At 41.8% G+C, this 24,281-nt stretch overlaps 1 protein-coding gene across 1 annotated transcript in view; it reads left to right on the forward strand.

Moving 5' to 3' along the window:
* Nucleotides 1–311: 311 nt before the first annotated feature.
* The window catches only part of LOC309793382 (RAD52 motif-containing protein 1-like), a gene marked incomplete at its 5' end in the record, with an annotated part of 28,184 nt that continues 4,214 nt past the window's right edge, over nucleotides 312–24,281 (forward strand). The window contains 3 exons of the mRNA XM_082603854.1: nucleotides 312–317; nucleotides 23,293–23,415; nucleotides 23,792–23,960. Of these exons, the coding sequence (XP_082459980.1) occupies nucleotides 312–317; nucleotides 23,293–23,415; nucleotides 23,792–23,960 (298 nt within the window). The remainder of the gene's footprint in view (nucleotides 318–23,292; nucleotides 23,416–23,791; nucleotides 23,961–24,281) is intronic.

Here is a 24,281-nt window from a genome sequence, read left to right on the forward strand (position 1 = left end):
GGGCGCACCCTCCTTCCGGCCCCGGCCCCTCCCTCGAGCCCTGGCGCGCCTCTGCTCCCCGGCCAGAGCTCGCCATCTGCGCCCCCGAGTTACCTGCCTCGGGAAGTCCCAGTTCGCAAGCAGCCGGGACTGTAAAAGGGTGGATTCGGCAGAGCCCAAAACCACATTTCTAGGGGAGGGGTGGGGTCCCCATCTAGAGGGTCGCAGATCGCATTACCGGCCGAGGGGAGGAGACAGCGGAAGGGAGAGTCAACAGAGGTAAAAGTTGCTTTTCGCTTACTACTCCCCCTCCCCCTCCCTTACGCGCTGCGATGCCGGTAGGCTCGGGGACACAGTGTCCGCCCCGGAACGGTTTGGCAGGACAGAGGTATCTTTCCATACGCGGATGCTGCAGTCAGAGCGCCGCTTGGCCTGCAGGGCTGCCGGGCTCCGGGGCCCCGAGGGCGACCCCCGTCTGCCCGGGGGCGGGAAGCAGAAGCCCGCCTCCGGGCACCGAAGATCTAGAGCAATAACAGACGCATAAATAAACCAATGAGCGGCTCTTTGCTGCCAGCAGCAGGGAAACCTCGGGCTGATTAAATGCAGACGCGGGGTGTCTTCCAGGACAGGAGGGCGGCGGGGTAGAGGGAACCGGCGTGGAGGCGAAGGGTGGGGGGAAGGGAGGCCGGGGCAGGAGCGACGGGAAAGACCCAAAGCCACGTTTTTGTTTTTGTTTTTTTTTTGCTGTACGCGGGCCTCTCACTGCTGTGGCCTCTCCCGTTGCGGAGCACAGGCTCCGGACGCACAGGCCCAGCGGCCATGGCTCACGGGCCCAGCCGCTCCGCGGCACATGGGATCCTCCCAGACCGGGGCACGAACCCGTATCCCCTGCATCGGCAGGCGGACTCTCAACCACTGCGCCACCAGGGAGGCCCCAAAGCCACGTTTTTAAACATGGCGTGGGGGGGGGCGGTTTTAAAGGCAACCAGTACGGGGGAGGAGGGGACCGGTCTGCGGGCCTCTGGACCTTTTTTAATACATATTACTTTGAATACATATTACCATGTGAAGTGTTAGTATTCACTTCAAAGTGAAGTTGGTGGTTGGCCACCGAACAGGTTGTCACACGAAGCATTCTAAAATGGGAAATGCCATAGTACTGAAGTTTGTGGTGAAGCGAGGGTCTGTGTCTTTGAACACATCGCTTTTTTAGTCTGCCCTTTTGGCTGGGAAGCTGGGACAATATTTTTAGGTAAGGCGGGAGTTTTGGGGAGTCAGTAAGTGCCTCTCTATCAGCTGGTGTGCTTGATTTTTGCAGTTGTTAGCAAGAAGTTTCATTTCTAATACCATAAGTATTCAATCTACATTGTTTTAAAGTCTGTATACATTTATGGACAGTCCAGTGTTTTACTGGAGCAGGGAGTGATGCCAAAATAACAGGGGAAATCATTTCTACTTGCAAAGGACCTTGTGTAGTTTAAAACTATAGAGCATATTCATGAAAGGCTAAGAATATTGCAGAGGGACCTACAACTAAGTAGACCAGATCTTACACATGCACTTTTGTCCTCTGTTTAAGAAGTAGGCATGGTATTGATATTAAATGCAAATTAGTCTATAATTATCTGTCAGACTCTATTTAAGATTCTAAATACAGGCCCAGCACAAGAAGTAAGGTCCTTTGCCTGTTGTTTTAAATGCTTAACAGTTTGAAATGCCTAGTAGACTTGGGGCCAAGTTTATCAACTTGTCGATAAACAAGAGATGGGGAGGAGCTACTTAAAAATTATAAACAAAGTGTTATGGCTGTTTATTTCCATAAACTTAGATAAGTATACATGCAAATATAATTTGATTTCTAAATAATAGTTTGAATTGTTTTCTAGGAGAGAAGTATGATATGTGTGGAGAGTGTGGCCGCAGCAGCTTGTAGTTCATTTAAATTGCTGGGTGTAGTCAGGATGACTTCGGTAGCACTGGCTAGGAGCCACATAAAACTTAGTGGTCTGTCACTTCACCGGTGGCTGAGATTATACTTTTGAGCTATCCTGAATTTAATAAGGTTAATATTCCTCTTTCAAAAATAAATAGTAGATATAACATGAAGATTTTTAATTTATATGTATATATATGTGTGTACATATATATTTATATATGTATCTATCTTTATTTTAAAAGCTACCAATTGTCTAAAGCAAATTGAACGTTTTTCAGCATACTACTAAAGAGTCATACCAACTTGTTTACTGGTGTAAATTGTACTGGGTCAGTTTCTCCAAGGGCAGGAAGTTGTCTGGTAAAGCCAGAATTTGTTTTTTTTGTTTTGTTTTTTTTGCGGTAGGCAGGCCTCTCACTGCTGTGGCCTCTCCCGTTGTGGAGCACAGGCTCCGGACGCGCAGGCTCAGCGGCCATGGCTCACGGGCCCAGCCGCTCCGCGGCATGTGGGATCTTCCCGGACCGGGGTACGAACCCGTGTCCCCTGCATCAGCAGGCGGACTCTCAACCACTGCGCCACCAGAGAAGCCCCTAAAGCCAGAATTTGTGTGTTCAACTTGTTTTGACCCCCAGAAACCCTGATTCATCATTAGGTTCTTCAAAGAATGCAGGCACATTTTTTTGAGTAAACCATTGTGACGTGTGAATGTTTGTGATTTTTGTTATTTCTGTGCCATATTTTAGGTGTTCTCGGAACATCTGAATTTGCCTTTTTGCTTTCTTCTGTCGATATTCTCCTAGTGGTGAAAATAATCCTGTGAGGCGAGCTTCCTTTCAGTAGGCAATATGTGTAACTAATATAGTTTAAAAACTTATTTATTTTTATGTAAAACTGATGCATGCTATGGTCAACAAATCCAAGCAGTGCTAAGTGTATATAGGAAAAAAGATAAAAAGCCTCTGCTCTCCTTCCTCCATCGTTAGCCATGTCCCCCTAATCTGACCGTAGAAAGCAGTTGGTGTTACTTGGTGTTTGGAAGACCTCTCTTGACTCGGTGCGCGGGCAGTAGTGAAAGCAGAGGGAGAAGTCATGGAAGGCATGGCCACGGAACCCGTTTAGATGTTAGGCAGGTATTCCACCCTTATTTCCTGTGATGTTAATTAATATTGATCATCTTAAACTTCCATTAGTTTAAGATAACTGTAATTGAATTGTTAGTGAAACACTCAAACAGTTAATTGCATTGTCAGGTTGGTAAAGTTTTGATTTGTTGATCTTGTAAGGAAATAAATATTTGGAAATTGAATTCACGTAACCTTAGGGCTGGGAGTAATGTTGGTAATTATCATCTGTGGAATTTTATGATGAGATGCACAGTATACTTACTCTAGGCTTTTTATAACTCATTATGTTTCCTTTAGTTTTCAGAACAACTCCAAGATAGCTGTTATTTCTGCTTTGCAGAGGAGATTTAGGTTAAATGTGAATTAACGAACATAACGTCGCAAGACCAGTAAGTGGTGGTGCTGGCGCTGTGCCTTGGAAAGGGCGTTCTCTTTCCACTGCAGTATGCTCTGCTGCTTCTATCTAGTCTGTCTTATTTTCCAGATGAGGAAATTGAGGCCTGGAGAAGTCAAGTGACTTTCCCAAGGTCATACAGCTGATTAGTAGTAACATTAAACCAAACTTTTATCTCAGGACTCTTGGTCCTGGCTGGTTATGCTACATTTTACTGAAGTACTGTGGACCAAAGGACCATATGCTGTGACCACTGGATACAAATGCTTCAGAACTGATACATCAGCAGTGGTGTTTTCTAGTATGTATTCAAAGGTTCCTTCTCTCTCTTTCAGAAATTATAAAGAGCTCTGATGGGCTCTTTGGGTGATACCCAGTGCAGTGAACTGCAGGTGAGTAAGGTCTGGGAGAGCCTTATTTACAAAGCAAGGACTTGGTAATGCCTGAGGAAAAGACCAAAGGGACTTAATCTAGAGGAGGGTGTCTGGTCAGCAAGATGAGCTGGGACAAGGTGGAGGAAGTAGGGCCCTGGTGCAGCAGCGGTGACCTGACTGAATTGGCTACTTCTGGGGCCGACTGGATGATGGTGAACCTACTCCAAACAGACTGCCTGATGCTTTGTCAGTTTGTTTGAAGAGAAGTGAGGGTAGGTTAATCTTCCACTTCTGTTTTGCATGAGTAACTGCACAGGGATTCAACCTATCTGCATATGATTGGCTCTTCAGAGGTCCTTCAGTTTTTGTGTCAACATTCTTGAGTGTTGACCGCCCAGTGCTCTGATGAACAGGTTAAGTGTTACATTGTCTGTTTTTCCTGTTATCTACTATGTGTGTATTGTCATGAATGACTATATATCTGCATTTCTGAGGATCTGGATACCAGGAACATACCAATGGAAACAGAAGGTTAAACTTTTTCCCTAATGGTTGTATTAGTCCTTCAAATTATTTGTTTATTGCTGAAATGCCCTAAGAATGACATTTTAGTCTTGAGTATTTATTATTTCACAGTAATTAATCTTCTTGGTCCATTATAGTATCTTGGCCATTCAGTATTAAACTAAGAAAATGGTAATACTACAGAAAAACAATTAGAAGACTGTTCTAATATTGTCCTTGTGGGGCATCAGTGCTAAAATTATTTTTTGATGTATTTTTAATGCTAGTCCCAGAGACTTTAATGAGACAATGCTATATACTTTTAGGGTTTATAATTAAACTTAGGCTTGGCTACTTATTGATTGCTAAAGTAAAACATTGTTGTAGGGGTTCTTTGTTTCTTGAGTTAGGGTAGTTTGCACGATTCATCCCCCACAGGTTCATGGGGATGATCAGAAGGCTAGCTGAGCTGGTTTCTTGGTCCTTGGAAAGCTGGGGTCTGGGTTGTCATAGGTCATTGTGATCAGAAGTACATGAGCGTTCTCAGTTAAGGCCAAAGTGAGCAATAAAAGAGAGGTGTGGACCTCTTCCTGAGACTATATCGAGTTTGCATCCTGGGACCCCTAAGTTTGCTCAGTATGGTAGAACTTCCTCTCTTAAATTATAAAATAATTTAAGAATTGTTATTAAGTAAATTGTTAAATATTTGGGTTACTACCCCTAAAACAGTTGATTTTATTTTTGGCATTCTGTTAAAAATATATATAGAGAGATATATATCTCTCTATATCTATCTATATATACATACACACACACATAGATTATTGTACTCCTTTTTAATTATAATGTATATAATTTGAATTTTTCCTACTTATTAGATTATGAAACATTTCCATGTTATAGTTGTCACAATTTTAATTGACATGATTACACTTTGAGAGGCTGCAAAATATTTCATCAAGTCATGCCGTCAATAATTTACTTAACTCTTTTTATGTTAGTTATTTATGTTGCTGGCTCGTTTTCAGTTAATACTTTAATGTACATTATTGTAGATATTATTGTACTTTTCTTCGGGCTCATTAGATCTCTAGGATAAATTTTTGAATGCATTATTGTGTTAAATGGTATGAATGTTTTTATGGTTTTTGATATATATATCGCCATCCTGTTTTTCAAGAATGTTATACCAGTTTGTACTACTAAGAGATATACAGATGTACCTGTTTCGCCATAACTGGATATAAATACATTTTTTCCTTAAAAGTTTTTGCTTATTTAATAGTGTAAATTGGCCTTTGTACTTCTTTGTTCTATAATGTTGAATTTTTCTCTTTGAGTCTCTTCATGGTGAATTGTTTGTTCATATCCTTTGCTATTTTAATCAGTAAACTATCGATGTGGGCTTTGGATGGTAAGGCAAGTATAACCAGCTAATAAACAGGTGATTATTAAAAAGATGATCAGAACCTGTTCGGGGAGAATGTTCAGAGAGAGTCTAGTCTGGATGGTAAGTTTTCTTGAGAACATAGTGGTTGAAGGGGAACGGGTGAGTTATTCCAAGGTTCAGCTCAGCACATGTTTAGTGCGCATCCATTGTGTACCACGTGTTGCATCCTCTTAGTGCTTCTCAAGTCATCGTGGCGTATACTTGGCTGAAGGAGGAGGCTGCTTGAGGCTGCTTGAGGCTTGACTTGTGGGACTTTGGCTGCTGAAGTCTCTTTGTGGAGGGCTGAGGGGATGACTGACTAGAACCTCTTTAGCTCATTCAGGGCATACCACAGTGCCACGGCACAGTCTTTGAGAAGCTCTGTTCTGAAGGATACAAAGACGAATAAAGCATCATTTCCTCTGACAAGGAGCGAATCATCTAGTAGAGAGAGTAGGGGCACCAAAACAAGAAAGGACTAATAGGAATTTGAAGGGTGCTGTAAGAGGGGTTCAGACAAGGTGCTTAGGGGTTCAGTGGAGGGAGTGATACTGCCCCCTTGCGGATGTAAGGGAACACTTCAACTGAGGAGGTGGCATTTAAATTGCACCATTAAATTGCACCACTTGCCCCAGGGCAAGAAAAGGGCATTCTGGAGGGAAGGGTAGCTCGAGCAAAGGCTGAGGGGTGGTGTTGGAAATGAGGTGGATGTCCGGAAACTGAGTATCCAAATTACCCGGACCCTGGGTTACATGAAAGAACATAGTGGACAGTGAGGCTGTTGAGAGGTCATGACTGGGTTTTGGAGAATGCATATGATGGATTGTGAGTGAGGAGAAACTAGAGACAGGGTTTTCAGTCGAGTTCATGGCACTACTCCAGGTGAGGGATGATGAGTGCCTGAGTTAGTGTGCTTGGGAATGAAAGGAGGTGGTGGAGTCAAGAGGTACTTTGGAGGTTGAACAGAGAGATGTGGTGACTGATTAGGTAGGAGGGGAAGGAACAGTCAGTTCTGTGTCTTAAGTCAGAGATGATGCTGAGGTATTTGTGGTTGGATGGCTGGCAGAATGGGACAGCAGGAATACAGAGGTCAGGAGGAAGAGCAGGTCTTAGGGGTTTAGAATAGAGAAAAGATGATTTTGGTTTTGTGTGTTGAGTTTAAGGAACTAGTAGAAAGGTGAAATCAGAATCTTAACCCTGGAAGGAACAGATGAGGAAGTTCAGGGCCCAGAGGAGCTAGAGGGACCAGTGAGGTCTCACAGTTAGATAAAGCAGAGTGAAGACTGAAGCTTCCTGATTCCCAGTGCAGCACTCTCTTCAGTGCCTCAGACTGAGAAACTTCTCTGCTGTGGTGTTTTCCTCGCACCCAGGTGTGCTCAATAGGAAGTTGGAAGTGGCAGAGCTTATGTTGGGAGTGAAGAGTTTATTTTTTAATTACATTTTTTTATTATGGAAAATTTCAGATGTATAGAAGTGGAAAGGGTATAATCAATCCCACTGTACCCATTGTTCAACTTTAATAGTTAGTGATGTTGTTTCCTCTGTTTCCTCCCTCTCCATCAATTCTATTGAAGCAAATCGGATAAAGTGTTTTGGTGAACTTGAACTCTGCGTATCTGTAGTTAAGGAGAATTGAACAGTTCAGTAGGGTATGTTCTGAGCTTTCTGGGTGGGGGTCTAGAGTGAACAGAAGTAGCATTAATTGCCAGGATTCCTGGGCAAGTCACTTACGTCTTCTGAGCCTTCGTTTGTCTGTGAGACGGAGGTAATAATGGCAGCGTCACAGAATCACCTGAGATAAGGTGTAGAAAACCCTCTGTGAACTGTGAGCCTGAAGTGTTATGCAGATTTTAGTTGTTGGTAATAACAGAAAGGTAGTGCTATTCCTTTGGGCTTCTGTGTTGCTGGCATTCAATACATTTTTATTATTCAACAAAGAATGATGTGAGGTACCTGAGGCTTCAACAGGGAACAAAACAGACAAAATCTCAGCTCTCCTGGAACTCATGTTCTAGGTCTGGAGTATAATAGGAAGCTACTACCTTCATAGTGATTAGTGTGGGCCAGACACTGTTCTAAGTGCTTTCATATTTTACCCTATTTAATTCTTGCAGTAATGCCTTGAAGTGTAGCCCTGTTACTATTCCCATTTTGCAGATTTGGAAATCAAAGCAGATTTTTAAGCAGATTGCCTCAGGTCACAATGCCGGGATTCAGATTCAGGCAGAGCTGGCTTCAAGCCTGTACTCTTACCCCTGTGCCATTAAAACACTTTAGCTCATTCATGGCGTACTAGTGTTTGGTACAAATACAAAAGGTAGGCCCTGATTGAAATTATTCCTAAACAAGTAAGTGTTCTCTTCTTGAGGGAGAAAAAAAGACAAAACCAAATGAAAAAAATGGCAGTACACAGTTCTCTGTGGATGGGGGTATATTAGTATTCTTACACAGAAAAGAATGTTTCTTCCTAACTTTTTATAGGCTTCAGCAACTTTCTTGGATTCTTTAGATACAAATGGCCACCTCAGTGGAACGAAGTCATTTTCCTGCTGGTACTTGGGAAGAGTCTCTTCTTGAATGAATCTCCTTCTTGCTTACAATTCTTCTTTTTTCTCCTACTCCTCTCTTTCCTTACCTTGGGGCAGTTCCCTTCTCTGATTTCCCCTGTTGTCTGATCCTCCTTTTCCTCACAGCTGTGGTGTCCCTTCCCAGTGTCATCAGCTGCCCATGTTCTCAGGGATTTCCTTCCTTCTGCTTTTGCCTTCTCTTCCCTAGCCTGCCTCTGTCCGTCTTCTTGGGCCTTACCCTCTGTTGTGGCTCTTCTGAGTTTCTTCAGCGGGACTAACGTCAGGACCAATTTCCCGCCTCTGGCTCTGGCTCTGCCTTGCCAGCTCGTGGTTCTTCTTCCTGGGCAGGGAAGATGGGGAAATGGGCAGTGAGCATTCCTTAAGTTTGCATCAGGATTAGGACATGGGCCTCACTCCTTTTAAGGAGGGTTAGGAGGGTATTATGGCTTGCATACCTGTGGGGTTTTTTTTGAATATTGTTAAAATATACATAACATAAAATTTACCATTTTAATCATTTTAGCATACAATTCAGTGTCATTAAGTGCATTCACATTGTTGTACAACCATCACCACCATCCATCTCCAGAACTTCATCTTCCCAAATTGAAGTCTGTACTCATTAAACACTAACCCTCCATCCCCCTCTCCCTCAAGCACCTGGCAAACATCATTCTACTTTCTGTTTCTCAGAATTTGAATAGGGTCCATTCATACCATAGGTACCTCATGTAAGTGCACTGATACAATATTTGTCTTTTTGTGACTGGCTAATTTCACTTAGCCTGTCTTCAAGGTTCATCCATATTGTAGCACGTGGCAGCATTTTCTTCCTTTTTAAGGCTAAATACTATGCCATTGTATGTAAATACCACATTTTTAAAAATCCATACAGTTTTTGATAGACACTCAGGTTGCTTCCACCTTTTGGCTGTTGTGAATAATGTTGCTGTGAACTTGGGTGTATACATATCTGTTCAGGTCCCTACTTTCAGTTCTTTCAGGAAATACCCAGAAGAATTGTTAGATCATATGGTAATTCTGTGTTTAATTTTTTGAGGAATCCCCATATTGTATTCCATAGCAGTAGCACCGTTTGATGTCCACCAGAAATGTAAAAGGGTTCCAATTTCTCCACATCCTCGCAAACAGTTATTTTCTATTTTTTGGATAGTAGCCATCCTAATGGGTGTGAAATGATAATATATACTTGTTTTTAAAGGTGTTTTATGTAGAATAATAGAATTTCAGGACTGGAAATGGTATTAAAGATTTCTGGTTCAATTAGCTGTAGACAGCAACAAATGTTCTCATATGTCTTAGCATTTTCACTTCTTTCTCAGTTGGAGAAAGGCATTTTGGGCAGATGGGTCTCTACTGGATCTTCGGCTCAAGATGAACTATGTCTGACCCAGGCAGGGTACATGGAATGCAGCTTTGCCAGAGATCTGCTCTTCTCTTCTGCCAGTGACTCTCTTTCTTATACTTCTTTACAGTTTCCAACTGTGTCTTCTGGGTTATTTAATCTTCTTTCCAGCTTCATTAAGGGATAAGGTAATTGTATTCAAATAAACATTTTTATTTAAAAAAACTAGGTAAGTTAGCAATTAATGAGCCCAAGATCAGTATAAACTGCTCAGATGATTAAAAAGACTCTATTCAATATCAATTTGAAGGAAACCTAAATATTACTCCTGGATGTTAGCTATAATTCCTTACTATGGAAAATAAGTCACCCCTTTTCAATTTTTTTTTTTTTAATTTGGAGGAGATGAGTTAAGCAGCATAAAATAAAATATATTTTATATTTACGAGAAGATTATAACTTCTGGATTAGTTTGGGTTTTGAATCATTTTTAAGTTAAAGAAAACTGTTAGTTTAATTTATATTATGAAAATCTTTACGCCTACAGCAAAGTTGTAAGAATAGTATAATCAATACCCAATTGTTAGCGTTATGTCATAATTTGCCTTGTCTCCCTTTCTCTGTCAAATAGATAGAATTTTTTTTTTCCTGAGCCAGCTGAAAGTAAGTGGCAGACATCTTACATGGCATTTCATTCATACTTCATCATGTGTCTCCTAAGAATGAGGACATATTTCTTCATAAACATAATACCATTATCACACCTAAGAAGATAATTCAGTAATACTAATAGTTATACTATCAGATATCAAGTCCATGTATAATTTTTCCTATTTCTTCCCAAAATATATTTTATTTCTTTAGTTTGTTTTTGACTCTTTAGTTTCTTTTTTTTAAATTAATTTATTTAATGTATTTATTTTTGGCTGCGTTGGGTCTTCGTTCCTGTGTGTGGGCTTTCTCTAGTTGCGGCGAGCAGGGGCTACTCTTCATTGCGGTGCACGCGCTTCTCACTGTGGTGGCTTCCCTTGTTGTGGAGCATGGGCTCTAGGCGTGTGGGCTTCAGCAGTTGTGGCGCACGGGCTTACTTGCTCTGCAGCATGTGGGATCTTCCCGGACCAGGGCTCAAACCCGTGTCCCCTGCACTGGCAGGCGGATTCTTTACCACTGCCCCACCAGTTCTTCTTTTATCAAAAAATTATGTCCTCATTTGTTTTTATGTGATGATGCCTTTATTTATTTATTTTTATTATTGTTTATTTTTGGCTGTGTTGGGTCTTTGTTGCTGCGCGCGGGCTTTCTCTAGTTGTGGCAAGTGGGGGCTACTCTTTATTGTGGTGCACGGAATTCTCATTGTGGTGGCTTCTCTTGTTGCGGAGCACGGGCTCTAAGTGCGCGGGCTTCAGTAATTGCAGCACCCAGGCTCAGTAGTTGCGGCACACAGGCCCTAGAGTGTGTGGGCTTCAGTAGTTGCGGCGTGTGGCCTCAGTAGTTGTGGCTCGCAGGCTCTAGAGCACAGGCTCAGTAGTTGTGACATACGGGCTTAGTTGCTCTGCGGCATGTGGGATCTTCTCGGACCAGGGCTGGAACCCGTGTCTCCTGCATTGGGAGATGGATTCGTAACCACTGCACCACCAGGAAAGTCCCAGACGTTCCTTTTTTTAATGACAATTTTGAAGAGTCCTGGTTCATGTATTTCATAGACTGTCCCTCAACTTGGGTTTGTGTGATGTCCTCCTCATGACTGGAATGGAGTTAGGGTTTTGGGGAAGGAGATGTTTACTTTTAATATTTTGTTTCATCTCTCTCTCTTGGCTTTTTATATAAGATATTCAGTGCATATAGATATATATTTTAAAAAGCATGCTTGTAGACTATTATTTTATAATCTGCTTGCTATTTTGTAATCTGGTTGGGATGATGGTGGTATGCTTTTTTTTTTTTTTCCAGTACGCGGCCTTTCAATGTTGTGGCCTCTCCCGTTGCGGAGCACAGGCTCCGGACGTGCAGGTTTAGTGGCCATGGGTCACGGGCCTGGCCGCTCCGCGGCACGTGGGTTCTTCCCGGACCGGGGCACGAACCCGTGTCCCCTGCATCGGCAGGCGGACTCTCAACCACTGCGCCACCAGGGATGCCCATTTTTTATTTTTTTGCGGTACGCGGGCCTCTCACTGTTGTGGCCTCTCCTGTTGTGGAGCACAGGCGCCGGACGCACAGGCTCAACGGCCATGGCTCACAGGCCCAGCCGCTCCACGGCATGTGGGATCTTCCCGGACTGGGGCACGAACCCGTGTCCCCTGCATCGGCAGGCAGACTCTCAACCACTGCGCCACCAGGGAAGCCCGGTACACTTTTGTTTTAATTATGCAGTTGGCTCTCTTGCGTTGATTTACATTTTATTTATAAAGCTCCACTGCTTTGGATTATGATGTGTTTACAAGGCTACACAGATAATCTGGAAGGGAAAATGAAGAAATACAAATGACAGAAAATATTTTATAATAATAAAATTTTCTTGGCAAGCAGCAACCTTTTCTCAAAGTCAGTCTTTTAATATAATTGGCTTGCTTCATAAATATGGATTTTTTGTTTTTTCATATCTTTATTGATTAGTAAGCATATTAAATGACTTGGGAGGAATCTCACTCTCTTCAAGAAATAATTTGGAATTATTGATCCAGAATGCTGACAGTTCTCAAAAATGGGTCAGGAAAATCAAAGTAATAGATGGAAAAACAATCTCAATTTTAGCTCTTGATATAACTTTTCTAAAATTTAAGGTTCTTTTTTATAATTTAAGTTACTAAAACAGATGGTGGAAGGTCCATCAAGATATTTATTTTATGTATTTAAAGCATTTTACTTTGCTGTATTGAATTCCATTCATTCTGGAATTTAGGAGAATTTACCTCTTTATGAAAGAGATGATTCAAAGTAGAAAATGATTGATGACCTTCGCTTCCAGTTTTCTTCTCAATAGACTTAGTCTCTCTTCTAATGCTTCTTGCATACTCAGTAATTGTATAAGTTTTAGAGAAAAATGCAAGTCTGGCTGAATATTAAGCACAGTACACTAAATAAAGCTTTTTTCCTTTGCAGAATATTTTACATGTGTGTCCCATAGATTCATCAGAGATTCTAGTTTTGGATAAAGGCAAGTACATTTCAAGACAATACAACATCCCTATCTAGGACATTGGCATTCAAATGAGAAGTGAATTTGGTTCAGGACAGTTCTTGAAATGCTTAGCATTTAGGTTATTTTAGGTCAACTCTTTGGGAAATTCAATTAGAGTATTTATTGAATGGTTTTAGTGAGCTGATTGGTTGTCATGTCATGTCATAGATGATATAAAACATGACTCCTATTTATAAAATAGTTGTGTTGGTCAGATAAGGCATCTTACATGATGTATTTAATCCAAGATAATGGATGAGTAAGAGGCAGATCATTGTCTAGGAAGTAATTTTGGTTTTGAGAGAGGCATTCTTAGGGAAATAGGCCTTGAAGTGTTCATTTAGAGCTGGGCAGGATTGAGGTCCGGAGAGAGGAGGGAAAGGATATTTGGGTAGAGGGAAGGGCACTGGCAGAGCCTCAGAGGCCTGACGGTTCCTGGGGCCTGTGTGGGAATGGTGGGAAAGTTGGGTTGCAGTCAGCCTGTGGGTGGCCTGGACGTTGGGTAATGAGCGTGGCCGTGAGTTTATGGGCGCCCTCTCTAGAGTGGTGTGTAACTTGCTTCCTCCCTGAAGAAGTGTGACACGCTTGTGCTAGCTGCAGTGTCTTCCCCACAGCTGTGCTGTCCATTGAGGAGAAAGGGGCCTGCTCTGCCATGGCTTCCTTACTCCTCAGGGTATGGCGTGTGAGTTATTTTAATAATGTATCAATCTGCCTTTTTTTTCTTTTGTCACAATGCATTTACTTTCTAACGTGGTCTTGTTTTCAGGGTAATAATTGGGTTTCCACAGGGAAAATAATAATGTGTGAGGCAAATTATTGACTTAAAAAATGAATCTCTAATATTTTTCTAGTAGTTCTTCTTTTGTTTAAATTTTTGTTTCGTTAGTTATATAAAGAAACTTATGGATAGTAATTTCTGCTCAGGTGGATAGTGGTACTGTTTAGCACAGCTCATTGGTCTTCTGAAACCTTTACAAATGCAGTCTGATTCATTCCAGCCAAGTTAATTATGAGGTACATCATTTTTTTCCCTTAATGGAGACAAATGTAAAAGACAGAGATACAGAAATCATCTTCCGTTTAGATTGAAGAAATTTTAGTTACTACTCTTTGTTCCTGCTATTTGATCACAGTTTATTTTTATTTTTTGAAGTCTGTCTCTAATCAAATAAGATTTAATGTTTTAGAAGTAATAGAGGACCATGACTAAACTAATAAGAAAAGTTAATTTAAGGACAAGAATGGATTTTTAAAAACATAAAAGTACATTTCATGACTTGATTTCAAGATGATCTGGTGGTATCCTTATACTGTCACAGAAGGAAGTCCACAGTGGGACGAGAATGATGCTTACAAATCTGCACCCTTATTATCTATTACTGAACATGTCTTAGTCCAGGCCAGTCTGCCTACCACCTCTGTGGAACACTGTTGATTTCATTTTTCTTCCAGTATTTACTTTTGGTTCTGGACCAATTATCTAGCTGTGACGGGATTCTTCAAAAGTATCCTACATTTTGTACTTAGTGAACTAGTGATTGTTCTGTTTGCAGACATTCTTTCTGAGGCTCTACTCTTGCCTCGAAAACCTACATTTGCAGAAAGGGAAATGTATAGGTTTTCCTTTTCAATGTATTTATTTTTATTTATTTTTTATTTATTTTTGTCTGTGTTGGGTCTTCGTTTCTGTGCAAGGGCCTTCTCTAGTTGCGGCGAGCGGGGGCCACTCCTCATCATGGTGCGTGGGCCTCTCACTGCCGTGGCCCCTCTTGTTGTGGAGCACAGGCTCTAGATGCGCATGCTCAGTAGTTGTGGCTCACGGGCCCAGTTGCCCCGTGGCATGTGGGATCCTCCCATTCCAGGTCTCGAACCCGTGTCCCCCCCATCGGCAGGCAGACTCTCAACCACTGCGCCACCAGGGAAGCCCAGGTTTTCCTTTTATTAACAAACTTATCCTTCTTTATTTCTTTCCAGTTTTTAAAAACCGTGTCCATTGTGACATTGAGATTCATATTTAAAAATAATTTTAAAATTTTATTCTTAAAATTATCGTACAGTAAAACTAACCTTTTTCTTTTATCCTGTTAATTTAACACGTGTAGTTTGTGCAACCAGCACTACAATCAGTATACAGAATAATAATATCACCCCCCAGAATTCCCTGATGCTATCCTTTTACAGTTAACTGTCCCCATCCTATAACCTCTGCAACCACTGACCTTTTCTCCATCCCTATAGTTTTGTCTTTTTGAGAATGTCCTAAACATGGAATCATACATGTAAGCTTTTGAGACTGGGTTCTTTTACTCTGTCTTTGAGATTCATCTAAGTTATTGCATGTATTGAAAGTTTATTCCTTTTTATTACTGAGTAGTTTTCCATTGTCACTCATTAAAGGACATTTGCGTTGTTTCCAATTTTTAACATTTAGGAATAGAGCTGCTGTAAACATTTGTGTACAGACTTTTGTGCAAACATAGTTTTCATTTCTCTATCTCTAGGGTAGCTGTCTCTGGGGAGAGGGGATTGCTGGATGGTATAGTGAGTATATTTTTAACTTTATAAGAAACTGTCAACCCTTTTTCCAGAGTGTCTGTACCATTTTATATTCTCCCACTAGCAATGTACGAGAATTCCACCTATTCCACATCACTGACACTATCAGTGGTTTTAATTTAGCCATTCTAATAGGTACGTGGTAATATCTTATCATTGTTTTAATTTGCATTTCTCTGATGACTAATGCCATTGGACATCTTTTCATGTGCTTATTTGCCATCATTAGATCCTCTTGGTGGAGTGCCATTGAAATCTTTTGCCTAGCTTTTAATTGGGTTGTTTTCTTACTGTTGAGTTTTGAGAATTCTTTATATATTTTGATACAAATCCTTTTTCAGGTATGTGATTTGCCATTGGTTTTTTCTCAGTCTTTAGCTTGGCTTCGTATCCTTCTAACATAATAGTTTCTTTCAAAGAGGAAAAAGGTTTAATTTTGAGAAAGTCCATTTCATAATTTTTTTTCTTTTTTATATTATACTAAGATGGGTAGATTTTAAAATAAGTTTCTGTTCTATAAAAGTGGTGAAAAGTAACTTAGTGATGGGAATGTCCTCATAAAGTTGACTTTGTGGAAGGTGCAAATGTTATTTTCTGGAAAGGTAGTACTAATTAATATACCTCTTAGTCTTGGGAACATCTAGGACTTTTGTTTAACCAAAGGATGCAATTGGTTGAGGTTTGTGAGGGTTTTCACACTTTTTAAAAAAATGATGATCACTAATGTGGTTAAATATGTATACTTTCATAATGCAGAACTATGTAGGAATTAGTCCTTAAGACTCTTCCAGGGTTAAAAGAGTGGTATATTACATTCCCATTTGATGCTTTGGGGAGTGCCTGAGTTTGAGTTTCTGCTTCACTGGAACAGCATTAGAACTCTGAGTGTAGGTTCAGATTCAGTGGCATGGCTAAAAGCACGAGCTGCATCAGAATGTCTGCATTTGAATCCTGCCTTTTATTTACAGTGTAACTGTGGGTGAGTAACTTAACTTGTCTGTGCTTCAGTTTCCTTATCTGTTAGTGGGAATGATAATAATAACATCCACCTTGTAAGGTCATTATGAGGACTCAAGCAGATTACATAATATAGTCATTTCAACGGCCTCTGGCCCACAGGAAGCATTCAGCAAATGGCTCTTGTTATTATTCTTATTATTATTGCTGAAATAGCTTTATGATAAAATTGTTTAAACAAATGTTTTGGAATATTTTCAAGAGTCAGAATAACCACATATCACACTAAGTCATTTCTCTCCCATGCCCACTTTTTTCTCTTTGCACTTGTTATTATTAATCAATACCTGTGACCAGTGTTTTTAATAATCATGTATATATACACTGTTTTACAAGCCAGCTATCAGTTCATTCCATTTTTCACATCCTGTGAGGTACTAATCAGATATACACATATACATCAGTTCGCCTCAGCTGCCTGAAATATCAACCTAAATTGGCTTAAGCTGGAAAGAAATTTGAGTTAGGCTCACCTAACTGCAAAGTCAGGCACAGCTAGCTGGATTCAGGGCTCAAGTAAAGTCATCAGGACTCAGGTTCTCCCCACGAGTCAACTCTGCCTTTTCCTGTATGGACTTCAGTTGTCGGAACTGTATGTTAGAAACTTGGCTGTAGCATATTCACCGCCTGTAGCCTGTCAGCGTTTAGATTCAGCCGGAAAGAGCGCCTGTCTCTTTCCCAGAAGCCTCAGCAAAAGTCTCATGATGTCTCATTGGCTCTTATGGGGTCACATGTCTGACCTGGAGCCAATCGCTGTTTGAGGCTGTGAGACTGGGATTGGCCAGTTCTGGTCACGTGTCACCCGTGGCTCTTTGGCGGAGTCGAGCCCACCGGAGCCACGCTGACTGAGAGGCGGGGAGAGGTACCTACTCTGAGGGACTTTGTGGGCTTTTATTACCAGAAAAAGGGCTGGACGCTGGCTGGTCAAACGACTAATGTGCTGTTAGGCTCTTTTTGTAGATCGGCAACGGATCACAGGGGTTAATGGATTTGAATTAGACCGGATTTGAATTAGAACCTTGGTTACTGATTCCAGCTTTTTTGTCTCAGGAATGCCGTTCCCCACAGGGTCAGGAGTTTGCAGAAAGTTAGTGTTGTGTATTCTTTTGGTGAAAGTCGGATAATGTTTAACAGGAAGAGAAAGAGTCAAGGCAAATAGGGGTGGCCTTCTCAATGGGTGGACGTGGTGCTTCTTCCCACACTGGTGGGTTTAAGCGACTCAGCGCCCTTCTCCGGGCCTTTCTGTCCCCGTGGCAGAGGCTGTACAAGACCCAGCTTGGTCAGTGTCTGTCCGCTACATGGCAGGGTTGCATGCTGTAGACACGGGTGTATCCGTGTATCCTGGCCAAGAGTGTTGGCTACATGGTGAGGTGTGTCTGGTGCTGGCGTCGTTTAGAGGTAGTTTCTAGATCTCTGTATTTTTTATAGTCCATTTTAGTGTGGCTTGAGACATTGTCTCACTTTGACTTCGGCTGGCAGTTTCTATTTTATGTTTTTCCAGAAGACGCTTGAACTTCTTCAGGAGTATGTGTAGCCAGGTCATGCTGTTTTCTGAAGAACCAGAGAAGGCAGTTACCAGAGACCTGCCTTGTATGGAGAGCTACGCTACAGAAGTACCCGCAGTGAGGTTCAGGGAGACCGCAGTTAGAAATGAACTGTTGGGACCTGATTAATTGTGGTAGGCATCTTCATATCCAGAGCTGAGGTGGGCACCTGAGCCTACATATCAGAGACATTAACTCTTGAAATTAAGTCACTTCCCCCCATAGCTCCCGGAGTTAGTAATTCTGTCCCTAATCTCTACTTCTGTGTTACTTTTATTGAGATATCCCTGGCTAATATGTTTGGTGATTAATGTTGATGGTAGGCTTTGTGATCTCCCCTCAGAGCCAGTTTTAGGGGTTAGCTTGTGTTTGTCAGTGATGTACAAGTACACTTGTTTCTCCAATGGCTATTGGAGAGCATAATCATTCTTATGATTGCATAATCATAACCATTATTATTTTACCGAGATGGTGAAAATGGGTGAAAATAATTCCTCTGTCAAGTAGATAAAGTAGTTACATAGCATGATATTTTATTTTCTAAAACTAGAGTGTTGTATGTTGAAATCTGTAAAGTGATTTCCACTTTGTATAAATTGAAAATATGGAATTTTAGTGAAATAACAATAGCTAACACTTACTGAGCACTCACTGTATGCCAGGCATTCTTTTAAGCACTTTACACGTATTATTTCGCTTAATTCTTAAGTGAAAATAAATAACCATAGGAGGTAGGTATTAGTTGTCTCCTTGCCATTTTAGAGGTGAGCAAGTTGAGATACTTGAGGCTAAGTCATTTGCTCCAGGTCACACAGCTGGTGAGTGACACAGTTGGTGAGTGACAGCTGGTGAGTTCTGAATGTAAGTCCTCTGGCTCCAAGCCTGTGCTTTGGATCACTATGCTGTGTTCTGTCCCTAGTAAAGATTTTAGCTCATGTGTTGTTAGTTTTTCTTTTCATTTTGCTTCTTTTTGTAATATTTTCTAGATGTGGGCTAGGAGTTTTATAGAGAAGATTTGCTAATTCTAGGACCTTTGGAATCCATGGATTTATCCATCTTCTGTTGCTGTTATTTGGCAAGCAAACACTCTATGCTTGTTTAGATCAGTAGGTGTCAACCAGGAATGATTTTGCCCCCCAGGGGACATTTGCTGATGTCTGGAGACAGACATCTTTAGTTGTCGTAAGTCAGGAGACGTGCTCCTGGCACCTAGTGGTCAGAGGCCAGGATGCTGCTGAAACATTTATGAAGCACAGGACAGCCTTCCGCAACAAAGAATTGTTCAGCCCAAAATGTCAATAGCATCAACTCTGGCCTATAGAATGAGTGACTGATGATCTTGTAATGCCATTCTGATCTCTAACGGGCAAAGTCACATTAGTAATGTAGAAATGATTACTTTTGATGTTTTGATGTTTGTTTGATAATTGATTTCCCCAAATGAATGCATGTTTGTATAAGGGACATAAACAGCAACCATAACTTAAATATTGAAGTTCCCTTAAAGTAAACTGGGAATTATAGCCCACTGAGGGAGAGCTGAGGAAGTTTAAAGGGAGGCCATGTAATGCCTGAGGATACAATACTCTAAATATTTGTTGGATTACCTTGTGAATTACACAATTAGATTTCATTTTTTGTGTTGTATTAACTTGTCAAATGTATAAACATTTTAAATATCCTGTAATTTTTAAAACCGTGTTTTGGTATTTTTTTAATTAAAAATTTCATACTGAGAAAAGTGGAGAATATTACATTGTACCCCATGTATGTACCACCCATATTTAACAAATGCTAACAAATACTGAAGTCCATTTTGAGCTCTTTCTCATCCCATCCCTTAGGTGTTTCTACATTTTTTATTATACCAAACATCTCAAAAGTTGAAGGGGCCTGGAACTCTTCCGTTGTCTGTCGTCAGGCCTCACTCACTGCTGCTGCCTTTTGTCTGCCTGTCAGCTTCTCCCCTCATCTTTCACTGCAGTATATAGGCGGTAGAGGGCGGAGCCAGGTTGTCTTCTCAAAGCTGGAAAGGCCAGGCCGAGAGTGGATGCGTAGGCTGGAGGGAGGCGGGAGGACAATAAGTATGGGTTTCCCCCAATGACTGAAAGCAGAGCGTTCCCATGAAACCTTTCATAAGCCGAAGTGGCGTAAAGCGAAGAAGCAGTGACCATAGGACACATCTTGCTAACGGATGCACAGAATAAATTGAGCTAAAGTACGGAAGCTCAGTGACAGTTCAAAGCTATGGTGGCTTGATGCTGAGGTGCTGAGTGTGGTTCCCAGGAAGGAGCTGGGTGGTGCCCCTTGCACCCGCTTTTGCAGCGCACAGTGCGAATTGCCTCTGTACGGGCTGCTGCACAACACGTGCCGGGCACTGTTCTCATTTTCCCCCCTTTTTTGTGAAAATAGATACCTCTTTGGATTTCTTTTGGTTGGGAAAACAGGCGCTAACGTGGGTCTTTCTTAAAAGCGAAGTGGCATAAATTGAGCTTTGGAAGGATGGAGGAGACCTGTACCTTGGGGCCGTTTGGTGAGGTAGAAAGTGGGGAGAGTGAGCGAGGGTGGGAAGAGGCAAGAAGAGCAGTCTCGGAACCAACAGAGATGGTGGTGGGAGGTCTGCAAGCGTGGTCCGCCGGAGCAATGTTGTGACTGTCAGGTCAGAGGATCTTAGGTCTTCTTTGCCCAGGATTGCTGCTCCCTGCATTATGAGTGGTATAGCTCAGGAGAGGCTGCGCTTGAATTCTCAATCTCTATTACTTGGACTGCTTAGTGGTTTGTTATTAATGGCAATGCCTGCTTATCACCAGTTGTTCACAGGACTTCTACATGATAGGTTCCTTTTTTTTTTTTTTTTTTTTTTTTTTTTTGACCACACCATGCCGCCTGCGGGATCTTAGTTCCCCGACCAGGGATCAAACCCTCTCCCCGCCCCTTTCTGCCGTGGAGGAAGCGCGGAGTCCCAACCACTGCACTGCCCGATAGGTTCCTCCTTTATTTAAACACCTCCCATCATGCTCCATTGCTATGGAATAAAGCCCTCACTTCTTGTGGCATTGGAGGGCATTCTTAGCTCCTTTCCCACTTTCTCTGACACACCTGGAGTGTATCATGTGCTTTTTCTTGTCTTGGTGACTTCTTGTGCATTCTCTCTGATAAACTCCCCTGTGCTCTCCCTATCATCTCTGCACAGTGAACTTGTGTTCTTTTGAGGGCAGCTCATGCCTTTCGGCAGATGGAAGGTATTTCTTGCTATTTTTCATTTGTGCTTTGCCTGTCTTGCTAGAATCTGAGTTTCTTGAAAGCAGTGATGGCATGCTTCCTCTTTGCGTTTAGTGCTGCTAACACAGGGCCTGGCCTCAGGAAATGTTTGCTGAACTGAATTAATAGCCAGTTCGAACTTGCCCTTGAGCCAGTGTTTTGTACTGGTGGGAAAAATCCTACACGGTGTGGACTTTGATTCTCTGAAGTGTCAGTTACAGTATTGTAAGACGGAAGATAGGAGCCTGGGATAGGAAACAGTTTTGCACCTTCTGGTTTTTTTTTTTTTTTTTGCGGTACGCGGGCCTCTCACTGTTGTGGCCTCTCCCGTTGCGCAGCACAGACTCCGGACGCGCAGGCACAGCAGCCATGGCTCATGGGCCCAGCCACTCTGCGGCATGTGGGATCTCCCTGAACCGGGACACAAACCCGTGTCCCCTGCATCGGCAGGCGGACTCTCAAACACCGTGCCACCAGGGAAGCCCTAGATTTCTTTTGTTAATGCAGAGCCTTAGTTTACTACCCACACCCCCGATATTATTACCTCCTTTAATTATGTGTTCTTTGTAAATTTTAATTATTTATTTATTTGGTTGCACCGGGTCTTAGTTGCAGCAGGTTGGCTCCTTAGTTGCGGCTCAAGGGCTCCCCAGTTGCAGCAGGCAGGCTCCTTTAGTTGCGGCTCGCAGGTTCCTGAACTGTGGCATGTGAACTCTTAGTTGCAGCATGCATGTGAGACCTAGTTCCCTGACCAGGGATCGAACCCGGGCTCCCTGCATTGGGAGCACAGAGTCTGAACCACTGCACCAGCAGGGAAGTTCCAATTATGTGTTCCTTTATTCATTGGCATGTATACATAATTCTTATCTTTTTCCCCTGTATTTTTATAAATACAGAAAAGTGAATAACATCTTAAAATAAAATGAAGGAAAGGCCTAATGTATCTGAGTTTTTCTCAGTAGCACGAAGGGAAATGTTTGCCAGCAAGAACTGTGGCAAGGTTATCCCAGATGTCAACTGTCTCTACTACCAGGGGCTCAGAGCCCTTCTGAAGCTTCCTAATTGTCCAGGACAGCTCCATTATGGCTCACCGTACAGGGCCTAGCCTCTCATGCGACACTCAACATTTAAAAATTAGTCTTCATTTCTCCTTCCCAGCAGGCAGCTTCAGTTGGAGAAAGTAACTTCATTTTCTTATGTACTCGTTCATTCACTCAGTCAACAGACCATCACTCCTCTATTATATGCCAAGATCTATGCTTGCTTCTGGTAACAAGGAAAGAATGGTTCCTTGTTATGGTTCCTTCAAGCACTTAAGGAGCTCATAAACTAGTGACAGAGGAAGATGCACAAACCAATCAATAAAGAATTAACAATGCTTTGACTTCCTTTGTATTATTTGAATTTTTATGACTATATTTATATACTACACCCTGTTCAAAGTGGAAATAGATATTTAAGAAAGAACTAGTGATGTAAAAAATCCACAGTAATATGTAAGTTATTTAGAGAGTTAAGACTGGCGATATTTGCACTCTCCAAGAAGCTTGTTCATGCAGATGAACCCCTACTTCTTTTGGTTGCTTTATTTACATTTATAGAGGTATAGGTATTCCCTCTTCTAACAGGGGTTAGTAACTTGGGGAGGGGGTGCTACAGATTAAGGTCCTGATTCAGTGGCAGGTCCATCTTACCTCCTCTTCAGGTCATATTGTCAAGCAGGAGCTACAGGATGAGACGAGTAAAACAGTTCACTTCCTTTGCTTACCCCCAGCCCCATGATAGGCTTCTGCTGGGCTTCCTTGGTTGCTTTCATCATCACTTTCACCACCAGAGGTCAGGGAACCTTCCGGTTAATCAGGGGCCCTGGAAATGATGCAGAAAAGTACTGACTTAAAAATAATAAATAACATTTATTTAGGGCTGACTGTGAGCTCATTGCTTAAAATGTCCTACTTAATCTTCACAACCACTCTAGGAAATTGGTATTGATAAATCTCAGGTATATCCAAAACAAGTCTCTATGTAGGATTGTGATATTTTTAGGACTTTTATGTCTTTAGGTTCGTCTTGGCACCAGACATAAGGCGGTTCAACATAATACGCTGGCCCTAAACAGCTCCAGATGCCAAGAATTGGCAAATCACTACTTTGGTTTCAATGGGTGGTCAAAAAGGATCATCAAAGTGAAGTCTGTAGATTTTCTTTGACTAACCAGACTCCTTTCAACATTGAACTCCTAGACTTTAGAGAGAAGAATAGAACAGGGCTATGGGGAGGAGATGTGAGAGCCTTCCACATGGAAGTATGTGAGCATTGGCCTGCCACCTAGAATTAGTGATAATCTCAATGACTTGGATGGCGGTGTCCATAATTTTCGCCAGTATTTGTATGGTATATGATAAAAAATAGTTGTCCATATCTAGTCATTCATTTGCAAGTCCCAACTTGATTTTGAAGCTATTGCATACCTAAACTATTACCTGGGATTGCTGGAGTTTCGTTTTTATTTCTAACAACAGGATATTTTGAAGCCTAGCCTTTAATTCATAATCCTAACAGCTTCAGGATCTTTCTAACCTTGAAGAAAGGGAAAATGAAGCTATTGTGACACGAATTCAGAAGCAAAGCCTGAAGTTCTTCTGTGCTTTAGAGGTGGTGTTGCCCTCCCATGAGTGCAGGAGTCCCGGAGTTGTCATGGCTGAGGAACCTTTGCATAAGTTGGAGGAAGGTCTGTTTTCCAGTATGTTTGTGTGTGGGGAGGTGAGGGAGTGGGATTTCTCTTTTTTCCTTTCTTTCTGAAACTCACCTTTTCAGACACATCATCGCTTTTCTAAGCCACTAAAGCCCTGGGCAGATTTTTTCTGCCTGACAATATAGGTTTTTATCTTAGGCAATACCTGACAGCACCTTAAACTTTAGAATTTGAGAACTGACCGCCTGCCAAGAAGCTTAGGAGGAAGGAAAATTAGTTAGTTTTTGTTGTGGTTGTTGTTAATAATTTGTTATGTGCTAAAATATTCCTTCAAATACAGATGTCTTCTGGCCTTCA

Source organism: Mesoplodon mirus (genome assembly GCF_964341445.2).
Source record: "Mesoplodon mirus genome assembly, chromosome: 18".
Classification (NCBI taxonomy): domain Eukaryota; kingdom Metazoa; phylum Chordata; class Mammalia; order Artiodactyla; family Ziphiidae; genus Mesoplodon; species Mesoplodon mirus.